At 36.9% G+C, this 15850-nt stretch overlaps 1 protein-coding gene across 7 annotated transcripts in view; it reads left to right on the top strand.

The window, feature by feature from the left end:
• Positions 1-15850, top strand: part of LOC127576951 (arginyl-tRNA--protein transferase 1) — a 131685-nt gene that overhangs the window by 49724 nt on the left and 66111 nt on the right. For all 7 annotated transcript variants that reach the window (XM_052027778.1, XM_052027783.1, XM_052027782.1 and 4 more), the window contains 2 exons: positions 5804-5985; positions 11215-11314. In XM_052027778.1, the coding sequence (XP_051883738.1) occupies positions 5804-5985; positions 11215-11314 (282 nt within the window). The remainder of the gene's footprint in view (positions 1-5803; positions 5986-11214; positions 11315-15850) is intronic.

Below are 15850 nucleotides of genomic sequence, written 5' to 3'. Positions count from 1 at the left end.
GCATTTTAGGTTGGAAAATTTCATATCAATAATTGTAGCAAACTTTGGCTTGAGGCAAGCGTGTAAATAACCACTTCAGTACTTGACAATGTAGTCTTAATAACCATAATGCAGTCAACCTGACTTTAAAGATATGAAGTGATTCACTGTTCAAGAAATTTAATGCAGCAGGAATGTTTTCTCATAGTATACAAAATATTGTCCTTCAAATAAATGGAAGCAATGTTTTTATTTATGCAGCAGTGACAATTCTGTACTTCCACTGATAATCTCATCTAAACCTCAGTTATTCTGCAGTTTCAGGGAGGTACCAGTGGAGAGGTCCATAGTTGACAGATTGATTTGAAGCTTTGAGTTTTGACTTTTTCTTTGTGTCCAGACAGATATGTCAAATTGCCAAATAACACATTGATTTTATTTTCATCATGGCAATAAGAATATAGTGTGATTGATGAGTATAGTCCTGGTTCAGTAGAGAAGCCGGTGGGTAGAATTTGTAGTATGGCACCAGAAATATCTATTTTACCTTTGTTTTGTGAATCCAACATTAATGGTCAGAACATGAAGTTGGATAACCATAATTCATTCATGTATTGTGAAGCTTAGTGGTCTGGCTGGCCTGACTCTGTACTCTTGTTCCTTTATGGCTTCATATAGGTTTATGCCCAAAATGCAACTGGATGAATTGGCGAAGTTATAACTTTGGATATCAACAGACAGTTCATTTTGATCAGTATTTCATGTAAACAGGAGAGTCATAAATAATCTGTGTACTAAAGCTCAATTGTAATTAACTTTTTCTTCTATGTTCAAATAGTGTCCTGCCTCCTGTATTTATTGAGCAAGTTCATTATAGATCAGGGGTATTTCTGGATTGACCTCCATACTAAATTGATTTGTGTATTTGTAAAATTGGTAACTTTAATGGAGCAATAATTGCTGTCATCAGAGAAAGGTGATGTTGATGTCAATTGCGATGGCTGCTTTTGCCTGTAGTCTTTGAGGCTCTGGCATGACCATTAATGAAATTAACTAAACATCAAAGGGTGACCAGTACCTGTGCTAACAAAAAGATAACTTTTGGCAGAAGTAGGGGAAGGAAATCTGACAAGTTGTGTATGATCTAGAACATAATGTTTTTAGGGATCTAACTTGTTTTTGTAAAACAAAATAAGACTTAAAATATGCTAACAAAAATCTCCTCTTCAGTAGTTCCTCAGAACTGAGGATGACTTGTGTCCACTCCACTCCATTCCACTTTCATGGGTTCTAAGGTGGCCAGTGCAGGCGATTACAGGTTCTTCTGCAGGTGGTGGCTGGTAGGGCAGGTGGATCAGTAGTTTGTAGTTGGTTTGTTCCTTCCATTATTTATGCAAGGCCTCTCTGCTCCCGATGCATGGCCTTGAGATTGTCAATATAATCCCAAATGCTCTTCACTTTGGTCATGAGTCAGAGATTCCTAGAAGTTGGTAGAAATGTTACATGTTTTCAAGGAGGCTTGGAGCACATCCTTGAATCTTTTTCTCTGTCCAACAGTCTTGTCCCTTATGGCGTACAACTGCAATCTTAAAGTACAGGTGACCCTGTGTTCTTGAGGTATATGTTCCTAGAAAATCATCCATACTGTGATTTTTTTTTAATATATTTACTTCTTTTTCGCTCTCGCTCTAAGGGTGGATTTACGTTACCTGAACAGCCATAATGTGGGAGTCGCCTGTAGTGGTTTCAAGTGCTACCGCTGACAATCTCGCTTAAGCCTTAGTTATTCCACAGCTACTAGCTTCAGGGGGGGGGGGGGGTTGCGGGGTGTAACCTGTGGAGAGCAGTTCAGTTAATAGATTGGTTTGATACTGCAAACAGCAGGTCACAGCAAAATCAGCAACAATATAGTATTACCTAACATTCCTCACACGTCGGTTTATGTCTGGGTGCTTTGAGGAAAAGAGACTACAGATGACAATGTGAGTTATAGCAGTAATAGGACAGCTTGGTTAGTTTTGGGGGGAAAAAGTTGAGCACTCCAGCTGTGATGTTATCTGGCCTCTTGAGCTTTGCTGAATTTTGAAAAGCTTGCATTTGAGCAGTATGCCAAGACAATCAAGCTCCTTGATTTAATTTCAGATTGTAACCAGGAGATGGTTTGTGAATACACATGTCTGAATGCAATCACAGTACTTCAGTGTTTCATGAGTAATTTTCAATATTAGGAGGATGATGATAGAAGTATATTCTTTCTTTAAACATTAAGAATATCAAAAATAAGCCAAAATTATGGAGGTTAAAAGTTGGTGTTATACAGCACCTAGTGTGAACTTGGATTTCTGTGACATTTTCAAAAAGGTTTAACTTTGCCAGTCATCATAAGGGGAACTACAGAATTAAAAAGAATTGTTTCTCGCATTGATCAAGTATCCATCCCTCCAGGTCAGACCTGCCTTTATTTGCAGATGACCTTAGCCCCATTCTTAATTCTTCAGATAATATTGCAGTTCAAATCCCTCTGCACACCCTGGAGGTGTTCAGCCTAAGGCAGATAAATAACGTTATGCCTCGAGCTAGACAGTCATTATCTCCTCAAGGGAATGCTATCTTGCCATTTTGGGAATCACTATTGATCAAAACCTAAATGGACCATTCACATCAGTACTGTGTCTACAAAAGCCTTCCAGATTCTGGTTATTCATGACAAGTGACATGGGTCCTGACTCCTTGAAGCCTTTACATCTACAATTTTTTTCATAAACATAATGGAATATTCTCCATTTAGCTGCAAGCGTGTAGCTTCATCAGTACTCAAGAAGCTTGACATCATTGAAGACAAAGTAGCCAACACGATTGCCAACCCAATCGCCAGTCCAGACGTTGAGTTAATGCACCACATGTTAATTGTGACTGCAGTATATAACATCTGCAAAATGCACTGCAATAATTTGTCAAGGCTTCCACAATGCCCTGTAACCTCCATCATCTAGATGTGCAAGATCAGAGTACTTTGTGACTTTTCCAAGGAGTTGCACTCCAAACTGACTTGACAATGAAGTAATGTAATCAAGATCTGGGACTCCTACCTTGTTACCCTGGGAATGCCTTCATCACATGGGCAGCTATAGTCCCAGAAAGCATTTTGGCATCTTTTCAAGAGCAGTTAGGGAATGGCCTTACTGGCATTGCTCTCAACCCAGAAATAAATGAACAAAGATCACAACAAAAGAGTGGTACAGATTTGATGTGTAAGATCTGTATGTTTCAGTTAATTAAGGTACATGGAGCAGCAAAAAAAATAGTTGAGGTGATTTGATTTGATTTTCTTTGCTAAAACCTGAATCAATGTTTAATTTTTTTTTAAAAAACTGGTATTTAGCATGTTTTGTAATTTTCTGTGATTTTTTTTTTCATTATTTTCTACTTCTGAGGTCAGTTAACTCCTTTTGATATGTTTGCTTTCTGCACTCTGATTAATGTTCAAAGAATAAAGGCACAGTCTCTAAAAGCATCAGTATGATTAGTTTTAGAAGATGAAGTACTTTGCATTTTGTAATAAGTAAAGCTTGAGATTTTGGTTCCAAGGAACATTTTTCCAAACAAATGGGTAAATTAAGGGCCACTTGGGTGAGATAATACTTCTACTTAAAAGAAATGACATTGGAGAAGACAGCTTATACATTTTGTACTCTGCTTTCTTAATGCAAGACACAAAGTGGTCTCTGTGCTTCACTTGCCTCTTGATTGTTAGCACATGTACTAAAACTAAATAGAATTTCTAGCTGACTTTGTTGGCTTTGGACAAATTTTTATATTACTACTTTTTTTAATGGTCTTTACAAGGTTACCCTGAAAGGCATGTGCCATGGTTACTCTATCAACCTTCTTGTTGAGTGGGATTTCATGTGTTCATTTTTAAAAGATGTGCCATTTTTTTTAAAGCATCTGCTACCTAATGATCAAGGTCATTTGTTTGTGATGACCAGTGAAATAAATTCAGTTCTAACATTTATACTGTTGTGCTTGGATAGCATTCTTGGTTCTTTTGAAAAGATGAAGAGTCTCTTATACCTAACGATGCATAGCTAAAAACAGTGGTTTTGACTGATTCTGAGCTGCTAGGGCTTTACAATGCCATTGTATCAGTCCTGGAATACTAGCAAGAAAATGATAATTGATCAATGATGGCTTGGAGCAGGTTAAAACAAGTATAGTGCCAATACAGCACTATCCTTTTCAAAACAAAACACACTAGGACTTCCTTTAACAGTGACATCATTCTTAAGTTGTGTATGGTATGCTTGGCAATGTTGCAGACTAAGACCACTAGTCACAAGTTCTTGCTTGAAAATACAGATATTTAAAGGATTATTTTTGGTTAAACAATGCAATTCTTAAGAATATCTGGCCTGGAACACACAGATAAGAATGAATCAGCCTGCTTCTGTTTTCATTTACCCCTTTTGATATACTTGTTTTCTGTACTGATTGATTAATATTCAAGGAATAAGGGCACAGTGTCTTTCTAAAAGCTTTAGTGTGATCAGTCTCAGAGGGTGAATTACTAGCAGAGGGCTGCATCTGCCAGCAGCAGCAAAGTGAGAAACACTGAACCAATGTGTAATGAACAAGCCTCAGTGGAGCAGTAACAATAATACATTTTTTTTATCAGACAAGATTTCAGCTAAAGCTGAAACCAGTGTATTGAAATCCACACAAAAGATCACATTTTAAGAAATGGTGGATATTCATCCTCCATTACCTCTGCTAAAATGGATGTACACTTTTTCCAAAATGAGTTCAATTGAATTGCCTGTAACTGAAGGTGACTTCAAATTCATCTTCGTTAAAGAATACAGATACATTGAACAGGAGAGCAGCATGAGGTCACAGTATTGAATGATGTATAGAAAGGGTTAAAAGTTGATTCACTGCATCTGTTGATCTCTTTAATTCTCTGTCTAGCTCTCAATTAGTTGTGTCTATCTATCATCTACGTAGAATTGCACTTCAGATCGCAAAAATAATTTGAGAACTGGAAAGCTTATGAAGAATAAGTAACAACTCGAGCCATTGCCTCGAAATACTGAAAGTTGATATAACACTGTAGAATTTAACACTAATCTTTGATATCAAGGCAAACCTTAAGTAACTATTTGGAACGATATTCAACCACTCTGACCAGTAACATTTCATGTGCGAATTCCCTTATTTCCCTGGGTGCAGTGTTACTGGGTGTAACTATCACAACTGTTGGGAGCTCAAATTAGATCGGGGACAGGATCAAGGTTGGCTGTAATGAATTGGCATATTAATATTCTGTATCAACGTTTGCATCAAGAAAATCTAGTAGTTCAAGGTATTGTAAGGAAGTGTGGTGCTAATCAATAGCACAGCGGTGTGGTTGTTTAGGTTGGGAAGAAAAATCAAAGGTAGAAGAGGGAAACGAAGCCAAGTAGTTGTTCCAGTTTCATGTTTTGTTTTGACTTGCCTCAGGCTAATTGCAGAATGTTTCATCTTCAGAGAGAAAAAAAATTTGAAATATTGATTAAAGTACATTAATATTCTAAGAACATTCTTGGACTATTTTAAGGAAGTTAAGATAAATTTACGGGGGAAAAAAGTCATGCCACTTCCCACTATGGAAAAGCCAAATGTTAATCTTGTATCAATCTAATTTCCAAATTAACAAATATCTTGTGCAGAAAAGTACAGATTTAGAATTCAGGACGGCATAATTAACAAGATGACTTCAGTATTTTTTTAATTGGGTTACATGAAATTGTTTGGGCCACCTCTTATGAAATGTCTTCTTTTCTAGGCAGAGAATCCACCTGATGGTCCTGATTCAGGTTATGGATCATTTCACCAACAGTACTGGTTGGATGGGAAGATTATCGCAGTGGGAGTAATTGATATTCTTCCTCGTTGTGTCTCCTCTGTGTACCTTTATTATGATCCAGATTATGCATTCTTATCATTGGGTGTTTATTCTGCAGTCAGGTGAGATTTTCAATTATTTTGCTTATCAATGTGTATTGATGTATATTACTTGTATTACATCCTGAGGCCAGATATTTGTATGGAGGATAAAATGGTAGTTAATTGCTTTTAAATTTGCTTGTATTTTTTTTTAAAAAACAACACGAAGCAAAGTAAATTCTCAATCAGCATTTTAGATTCAGGAACATCGTTGTATTGAAAAATTGCACGTTTTTCCATTATTTAGGAAAAGGGGAAAGTATATCTGCAAATCTGTTTAACATAATTTATGAATGACAATATTTGGGTAAGTGTATGCATATCAAACTAATCTAGCTGATTTTTTTTAAAGCAGCCGCTGTCATTATTGCTTTGTCTTTGGAGGTAATTTATATGTCGTAAGAACAAAGGATGTATACTCAGATCTGTGATATATTGACAGCTAGTAATTTTGCCTCAGCCTTTTATATTAATGACTTTGTGCATAATATGGCAATATCAATTTCTACTTAATTTTATCAGGTTTTTGAATGATCTCTTTCCATTGAGTTAACTACCTGCTCTGAATTATTATTTTCATCTATAGTTTAACTTCATCCATATAAATTATGGAAAGAAGCTATTTCTCTGTCATAACGTCCCATGCCTTATGTAGTCGGTATATTTTGGATGGACTTTATTCTGAGTCACCATTTACAAAGAAAGCACTTTAGAGATACTAACAGTGGTGTCATGATCCTGTTCACCCTGAATATGCACAGCCCTGTTTACCATATCAGACCTCCTTAACTCAACAGAATTGTATTCAGGTGGTAGATCATCATCCAAAATCAACAGTAAGAGATCACAGTACCTAGTTCAAACAGAAATTTGGGGGCTAATTGTTTAAAATTATTATACAATTCTAACTGCCTAAAGCTGGGCAGTGATCAAGAAGTGGGATTTGATATTAAATGTTGCTTGTCTTAAATTTAGTATTGCTTTAGTCATGAATTCAGCCCTGATAGAGATCAACACTCAAATCTTTTGGTAGCAGATATGATAGTTCTCCAGTTCTCCATGAGCCAGCAAACAGTCCTCTTGTCAAGGAGATTAATGCAACAATAATATTACAAATCATAAAGGATTCAATGGCTGCTTGGCTGTTAAATTGTCATGGATGTACAAGTTGACAGACACAGCAAAGAATGTGCTATAAAGTATAAAAATAAAAATTTTACAGTAACAAATCAATAGCTTAACTCTTCATTAGAGGAATTCTTGTGTACTAATATTGTGTCCAATCTTTACAGATTATTTGGCTCCATATTTAACTGTAACTTCATATCTCCTATGTAATTATGCTTGTGTTAGAAGGTTGAGGATATATATACACACACAACTATTCAAGCTTGAAGATAAAATTCATACTACTATAGGTTATACCCACACACATTGAAGAAGTTGAGGGAGTGAAAGTACAAACATTAAAAATATATAAGCAGAGAATAGAGCTGGATGACTGACAGACGGCTTATCTGATTCCTGCATTTAAAAAGAGTGTAGTTTAAGTCTATTAGGCACAGCTGAAATTTGGCACTCAAAGATAACTGAATCTTTACTCAAAACTAATACAGAATAAATAAGTAGTAAGCTCAGATTTCAAGAGAAAGTCACATGTAGCCAACTTTTTGAGGCTTTGAAGTAAAAGTGTCGACAAGGGTAATGCAGTAGATAATGCAATAGAAGGCTGATGAGGGAATGGCAGTGGCCGTTGTCTACATGGATTTTAGCAAGGCCTTTGACAAAGTCCCACGTGGGAGGCTGGTCCAGAAGGTTAAGTAGCTTGGCATTCAGGATGAAGTAGTCAATTGGATTCAACATTGGCTTAGTGGGAGAAGCCAGAGAGTGGTAGTAAACAGTTGTCTCTCTAACTGGAGGCCTGTGTCTAGTGGTGTGCTGCAGGGATCGGTGCTGGGTCCATTGTTGTTTATCATATGTATTAATGATTTAGATAACATGGTAAACTGAATCAGCAAATTTGCGAATGACACCAAAATTGGGGGTGTAGTGGACAGCGAGGAAGGCTTTCAAAGCTTGCAGTGTGATCTTGACCAGGTAAGTAAGTGGGCTGAAAAACAGCAGATGGAATTTACTGCAGACAAGTGTGAGGTGTTGCACTTTGGGAGGACAAGTCAGAGTAAGACTTGCACAGTGGTAGGGTACTGAAGTGTGCAATAGAACAGAGGAACCTGGGAATACAGATCCATAGTTCCTCGAAAGTGAGGTCACAGGTAGATTGGGTCATAAAGAGAGCTTTTGCCACTTTGGCCTTCATAAATCAGGGCATGACTACAGGAGTTGGGATGTTATGTTGAAGTTGTACAGGACATTGGTGAGGCCGAATTTAGAGTATTGTGTGCAGTTCTGGTCACCTACCTACAGGAAAGATATCAATAAGCTTGAAAGAGTGCAGAGAAAATTTACAAGGATTTTGCCGGGACTTGAGGACCTGAGTTATAGGGAAAGGTTGAATAGGTTAAGACTTTATTCCCTGGAGTGCCAGGAGAATGAACGGAGATCTTGTAGAGGTATACAAAATTATGTGGGGTATAGATAGGGGGGGAAAGCCTGCATGCGTTCACCCTGAGGTTGGGTGAGACTAGAACTGGAAGACATAGGTTTAGGGTGAAAGGTGAAATATTTAAGGGGAATCTAAGGGGAAACTTCTTCACTCAGAGGATGGTGTGATTGTGGATGGAGCTGCCAGCAGAAGTGGTAGATACAGGTTCAATTGTAACATTTAAGAGAAGGTACATGGCTGGGAGGGGTTTGGAGTGATATGGTCCGGGTGCAGGTAGATGGGACTGGGCAGAAGATCAGGCGGTATGGACTAGATGGTCCAAAGGGCCTGCTTCTGTGCTGTATTGCTTTATGACTCCATATAAGGAATTTCTAACTTTAAAAGACCTCAAGGCACCACACAGAACACTCATGACCTTGGTCAGAACATGTGAAGTAGAAGAATGGGTAGGAAACAACCCACAAAATGAGAAACTGAAACAGTTTAAAGGTAGCTCCTTAAACTGGCAAAAGTTGGTATATGATTCACCATGGAGTTTAGCATTGGGGTTGCTGTTTCTTTTTATTCAGGAATATAAATTTCAAAATTTGCAGACTGAATTGTTAGGAGTAGCTGGACTAAGATGCATGTGACACAATCCTGGAAGACATAAACATGCAGAATGAATATGTAACTAATAAATTTCAATTGGCCACATCATGCTGACTGACAGCCAGCATTTCTGTAGAGAACCACCTGCTGACAGCCATTCATGGCTCAGCTCATTGCAGACTTGAGTGCATGCTCAGCAAAACACCAAGGCTCCAACTATTTGTTTAATATTCTAAATGGAGTAGAAGAGCACAAAGATCTTTGGGTGCAGGTTGTCGCTATAATAAAGTGATGCAGGTTATGTTTGCTTAAAAAAATAAGCAAAACCAAGCACTGGATTTTACTTAGAGAAATGAAATACAATGGAGTTCTGTTAAATTTGATCAAACCTTGGCAGGAAAACCACACGTGGGATGCAATTCACAGACTCATGACCACTATAAAAATGTTATAGAGGCACCAACAAAGGAGCATAGAAAGGACTCTCAAGCATTATATCAGAACTCATTAGAAAAATCAGAAAAAATTTTCTATTTTAGAAACTCAAGCATTATATCAGAACTCATTAGAAAAATCAGAAAAAATTTTCTATTTTAGAAACACCATCTGATTTTGTGTTTCTAAAATAGAAGAAGTTTGGAGTTGTTCAGATTAAGGTTTTGAACAAGCTAGATGTTGAGAAAATGTTGCCAGTTTAAGACATTCCAGAAATACTGTAAATAGTTACTAATAAAGCCAACAGGTAATTAATTCATTACAAAAAAAAGTTTTGAAGGTTGTTAAATAAGAATGTTAAACTTGCTAACACTCGGAGTAGATGAGGTGCTTAAATACATGCTTTTAAGCAGAAACTAGAAAAGCATGTGCAGGAGCAAAAAGTAAGCTAAACTCATAGAATTTGATGAAACTCAATGGGAGAAGATGATATATGGAACACAAATGCAGGCACTGACCAGTAAGGCTGAAAGGCCTGTACACTTGGTGTTAATGTGCATGTGATTTCTTAGGTTGGTAGACGGTTTTAAATTGAAATTTTTTTTCCACACCGTACTCATGTTAAAGTCAGAATAAAATATGTGAAAAATTTTTGCTAATGATTTGCATTTGGAAAATTTACTGCACGTGACTTTGTGTGCTCAATGAAAAGAGCTGTAATTGTCAAGGAGATCTCTGACAGAAAAGCTTGAACACTTGCTTGAAATCTAAACTTTTGGAGGTGTTGGAGCTCTACAAATGCTGTCAAAATTGCAGCTAGGATCTAATTCTGAATTCGCAATAAAATGTCAAATTAAAATTGTTAATTCAGATTTTTCATGTAGTTTTATCATTTGATTCTCGCTTTGTTTTAGTGTAGCATAACTTTTTAAGCACAAGACTGCTTTGAATTACTAAGAGTATATTGTATTCTGCTGGTTTATTAAAGCAAATGCTCTAGATAATAGACCTCTGAAAACAGGCCATAGCAATTTAAAATAAAATGTTAGAATACTGTATGTATTTCTCTTCTGTCTGTATGTAGTCCTTCAAACTTGAAAAACACTGTTTTTCATTCTTTTACAACTGCCTGCATAGTTTAAATTCCAAGTTTCGATTAAGAGGCATGCTTATACTTTTATTTGTGCAGGTGGTATATTTACATATGAATTGGTTTTGCAGTCTGAGAAGTCTTCTCTTTTGCTTGTTGAAAAGCAAAGGAGGAAAAATGCTCTCATTATTGCTTATTCTGTTGTCTTCTACCCAGCTGGGGATGATAATCTCTGTTCAAGAAAAATATCAGGATGCATGAATATTAACTAGAAACTGCTAAATGGGGCCTTTAATCATAGGCTGTTTGAATTTCAGATCAGCTATTTGGAGAGGAGATGGTGCTAGAATAGAACCATCATGTGTTAGGCTTAGATGCTTTTCTGAATGTTGTGTCCTTTAATATGCTTCTGTTATTTTCCATTCTCCTTGCACAATGGGAGTGGATTAAAGGGAGAGATATGTTTAGAATGCTGAACCTAGGAGAAATGTAGCCCAAGAATGACCTTCGTTCTGGTCTTAATACAATCAAAGTCAATGGGTATTTAAATGTATGCTATGATTTATTCTAGGGAAATTGCTTTTACTACTGAGCTACAGAAGACAGTCCCCGATCTGTGTTATTACTACATGGGCTTCTACATCCATTCGTGTCCTAAAATGAAGTACAAGGTAATGTTTTGTTTGGCTTTACTGTCGCTTCCTATCCATTGTTGGAAAATCGTAGAGTCCTTGAAAATTAACAATACAGGAGCCCTTTTGACCTAACATGTCTGTGCCAGTTAAACAAGAACCATCCAGCCTAATCCCACCTTGTAGTATTAGTTCTATAGCCCTGCAGTTCATGGCTCTTCAAGTGTCTATCTAAGTACTTTTAAATGTGATGAATAAGTAAGTGAGGAAAGGAAATAATAAGGAAGAATATAATTTAATGAAATGTATATTGGCACACAAACCACATGCAGTGCAACAACACCAAGTGCTGGTAGCTTCGTGGTTGTGAAGATTAAAAATAATTCAAAACCATGATGATATTATACTTTGCAGAGTGAGACATTAAGACATTAATGGATTGGAAGGAAGGAGGGGGAAGTAGAAAATGGGATTGAAGAAGCCATTTTGTGTTCAGCATGCCAAGCTCCATCTAGTAAAGGGGTTGGAGCACGTCTCATTGGCATTCACTTGAAGTATGTAGAGCAGGCAAAATATTATATCAGTTTCTATGCAGAACTGACTTCATGGTATCTTTACCATTTTGAAACCATAGTCCTTCAGCTAATGGCATCTCTTTGCCCAAATGAATGTGTGTTAATAGGAAGAAAGGCTTCTACCAAGGAGCGCAAATAAATTAACACTGGTGAAAAATATTAGTATTGGGAAAAATTAATGAATAAATAGCAATGACCTGCATCCTAGAGTTTTGAAGGCAGTAATACACAAAATGCTGGAGGAACTCAGCAGATCAGGCAGCATCTATGGAGAGAAATGGACTGTTGACGTTTTGGGTCGGAACCCTTCATCAGGACTTTTGAAGGCAGTGGCTGTGGAGATAGCATTGTTTGTCATGTTCCAAATCTCATAAATTCTGGAAAGCCTCCCAAATATTTGAGGGTAGCAGACTATAGACTAACCGGTCTATAGTTCCCAGTTTTCTCTCCCTCTTTAAGAAAAGAAGGAGAGAGAAAACTGGGAACTATAGACTGGTTAGTCTAACAACAGTCACAGGGAAAATGTTGGAATCTATTATTATGGCACTTGGAAAATAATGATAGGATTGGCCAGAGTCGATGTGATCTATGAAAGAGAAATCACGTTTGACAAATTTGTAGATGAGGGTAAACCAATCTATCAAAAGACCCTTTGATAATGCTCCATACAAGAGATGATTAAACAAACTTGAAGGCATGGGTATTGGGATTAATATACTGGAGTGAAATGTAGGGAATGTAAACTCTTCCATATTCAACTATTATTTTTTTTGTTCTAAATTCCTACACGGAATGCGATCTACACCTTCAGTAGCCACCATGAATCTTTCCTTTAAGCAGCAAATCATTCCTTATCTTTTGGATTTTCCAGGCCAATTTTAATGCTATCTGTGTCTTTATTTGGATCTATATTGTTATGAGACACACAAAAGTTCTTTAGTACCAGGACAATTGTGGTCAGAATATTAGTACCTGGTCAATAGTTTTCAATAGTTGCAAAGAAAATTTCTGTGAAAATGGCGCAAGATGAGATGGATCTTTGTGTTTCTGAGTTTGGTGACTAAAATTGTATTTGAATATTCTGGAAACTATGCTGCAGATTAGAAGGATTAGTACCCAAGTGAGTCATTTGATTGAAACTAGAAAAAGATCTTCAATATTTTTACAGTAACATCATCCCATCCCCAAGCTAATCACAGCAAGAGTCCCTCATGGCAATATCTTGGCAAACATCTTCAGCTGCTTCTTTCTATTACAAGGTCACAAATGGAGATGTTTGCTGATGATTGGACAATGTTCAATTTCGCTTTTAACTCCTCAGCAAACGAAACAATCCGTGCTTCCATGCAGCGTGTCTAAACAACATTCGGGCACGGGCTGAGAAGTGGCAAGTAACATTTACATTGTAAAAGTACCAGGCAATGACCATCTTCAGCCAGAGAGAGTTTAATCACTTGCTCTTGACATTCAATGCATTACTGTCACTGGGTCCTCCACTATCAATATGTTGACTGTCACCACTTACCAGAAAACTTAACTGGAGTAGCCACATAAATGTTATGGTACAAAAGCAGATCAGAGGCTTGATATCTATCAGTGATTTGGGTCACTTTCTGACAACCCAAAGCTTTTCCACCTCAACAATCTGGAGTGAAATGAAATATTTAAGTTTTCCAGCTCCCATTGTGTTTTCCTTTTGCATTTAAAAATGAAAATTCTGCTTCTCCAATTTACATCTCCTTTAAATTGACCTAGAATGGAACAAGAGAGGCTAGCATAGGTGCACTGGAATAATTAATCCTTAAAATAAGAAAAAGCAAGAGTGAGAGATTCAGTAACAAATGAGCTGAGGAAGTAGAGCAGTTGGGTAATTTTTACAGAGGTGGAAAAAGGAAGTCTTAGGCATGGCTAAAGCTCAGGGTGAAATATAACACTAAGGATGTTTCAGCTTTAGATGGTTGCCAAGTACAGTAATGGAGTTTGTGCCTAGAAATTAGAGTCTGAAGTGGAATGCAGGACATTGGTGTTGGTCTTTCCAATACTTGGGCAAAATTTGGGCTTGCCCACTATGGATGTGGGACAATCTGCCGATTTTAGAAAGTTGAATAGGTGAAGAGAGATGTGTGTGAGGTAGATTTGGGTGTCATCACTATACACGTGGAGACTGATTTAATGTTTTTATTACATGAGGTTTCCAGGAGGTAGCACACAGATGAAAAATGGGAGGATCACCAAGGCTAGATCCTTGGGGAAATCAGAGGTAGTATTGCAGGCAAGAGAAAAGAAGCCATTTCTATTTCAGAATAAACTGAGATAATGGCTAGAAATGGAACCTGATATAATGAGGTGCATTTGAAGTGAACAGCATAACTGAGCATTAAAGAGAAGGACCAGAAGAACATGTGCATAAGATCAGATGAAGAAGGGTAAAAGGAGCCTCAGGTGGATTTTAAACATCTGCAAGGACCAGTTGGCCAACTGACCTGCTCCTGTGCTTCAAGTTCCATGTGATTCTAAATAATATTGTAGATGGGATTTACAGGTCATACAAGAAAGATGGCTAAAGAAAGAAATGAGCAAGAATGATCACTGTCATCTTTGTTTTGGGTACAGCTGTTTTAAAAAAAACAATAAGTCAGAGATCTTTCCTTCAATGCTTTTGAGTAGGGAGGTGCAACCACCAGTTCAAGCTGCTACTTACTCTTCATTGCTCTTTCCTGGAACACATGAAATTATAGATCTACGGTGAGAACAGCAACCTGCCTGTGGTCATCTATGGTGACCACAGCAACTGTGGTCAACTAGCTCCACAGCCTATTAGCCTGACAACATATATGGAGTATCCATTTGGACTATGCATTGTAGGTCCTATTAGCATAAATTGCTACCTTATGAGGCATGAAAGTGAAGAAATGTTGGCAGTACAGGAGAAAAGACACATGCAACTTAATACAAAGTAATTCTTTTATGCCTAGCTTAAGTGTCTGTACAGACTGCCCTTTTCAAATAACTAGAAGCACAATATAATACATGTCAATGATCTGATTTACCACTTCATGGATGTTTTAAATTAATAACTTGTCCCTTTTTTCTATCTGTATACCAGACATGTCATACCTTTCAGTTTCTCAAATTAGGCTAAATCTTCAGTGATTCTTTGTGTTCATCTAAGTTAAATAAATCTTTGTATAGAATCCACACCCATAATTCCATTTAATGTTATCGATGGTTGACATTTGGCGCTGTCTTACTACCAGCAGTCTTACCAAGTAGACTCTCTGTTAAGATTTCATTTATTTTAGCCAAAATGTTAACTTGGATGATGATTGCAGTTAAAACACCTGCCTAAAAAAAAGTTATTTTTATGATCCAAAATTATATATTTGGGATGTGTGAAATACTGCGGAGTTGTTCAACAGTAACTCCGCTCCAAAAGAAATTGTGTCAGCATGAAAACTAAGTCAGTAATAATGAGATTAAGTCTGCCATAACTCAGTTGGAGTGTCTACGATTTCTCTCTTACCTTAGAGTGAAATCTATGAAGTCTTAATAGTCTACTTTCACTGTATCAATTCTTAAAGGATCTCTCAATAACCACTACCTTAATGCCACACTTAGTAATACTACTTTTAATAATCCATTTTGAGGTGCGATTTTTATTTTAAAATTTTATTGTACTTCATTATTGACGTGCAATTTAACCTTTTGATAGGCTAAATTAAAACTTGATATTTTTTTTCCATTTCAAATGTTCTCAGAAGTTATTTATTTATGCAAGTGCATGGATTTATGGTTTTCCCAGCAAGCTTACTTTAAAGCTACATTTCCTTTGTTTAAAAGGTATTTCACTTCTGATTAATCTTTCCAAGCACACTTTCACATGTCATTGTAACTTGTGGAACGTTTGAACTCAAATCAAACAGAGGTACATAAATCAAATAACTTTTTAGGTATACTTTATTACTGGAATTGCAAGCTATCAGAATGCAAAATTTAAGAA

The sequence above is a fragment of the Pristis pectinata genome, chromosome 12 (genome assembly GCF_009764475.1).
Source record: "Pristis pectinata isolate sPriPec2 chromosome 12, sPriPec2.1.pri, whole genome shotgun sequence".
Lineage (NCBI taxonomy): Eukaryota > Metazoa > Chordata > Chondrichthyes > Rhinopristiformes > Pristidae > Pristis > Pristis pectinata.
This window is presented reverse-complemented; position numbering and strand designations above follow the sequence as displayed.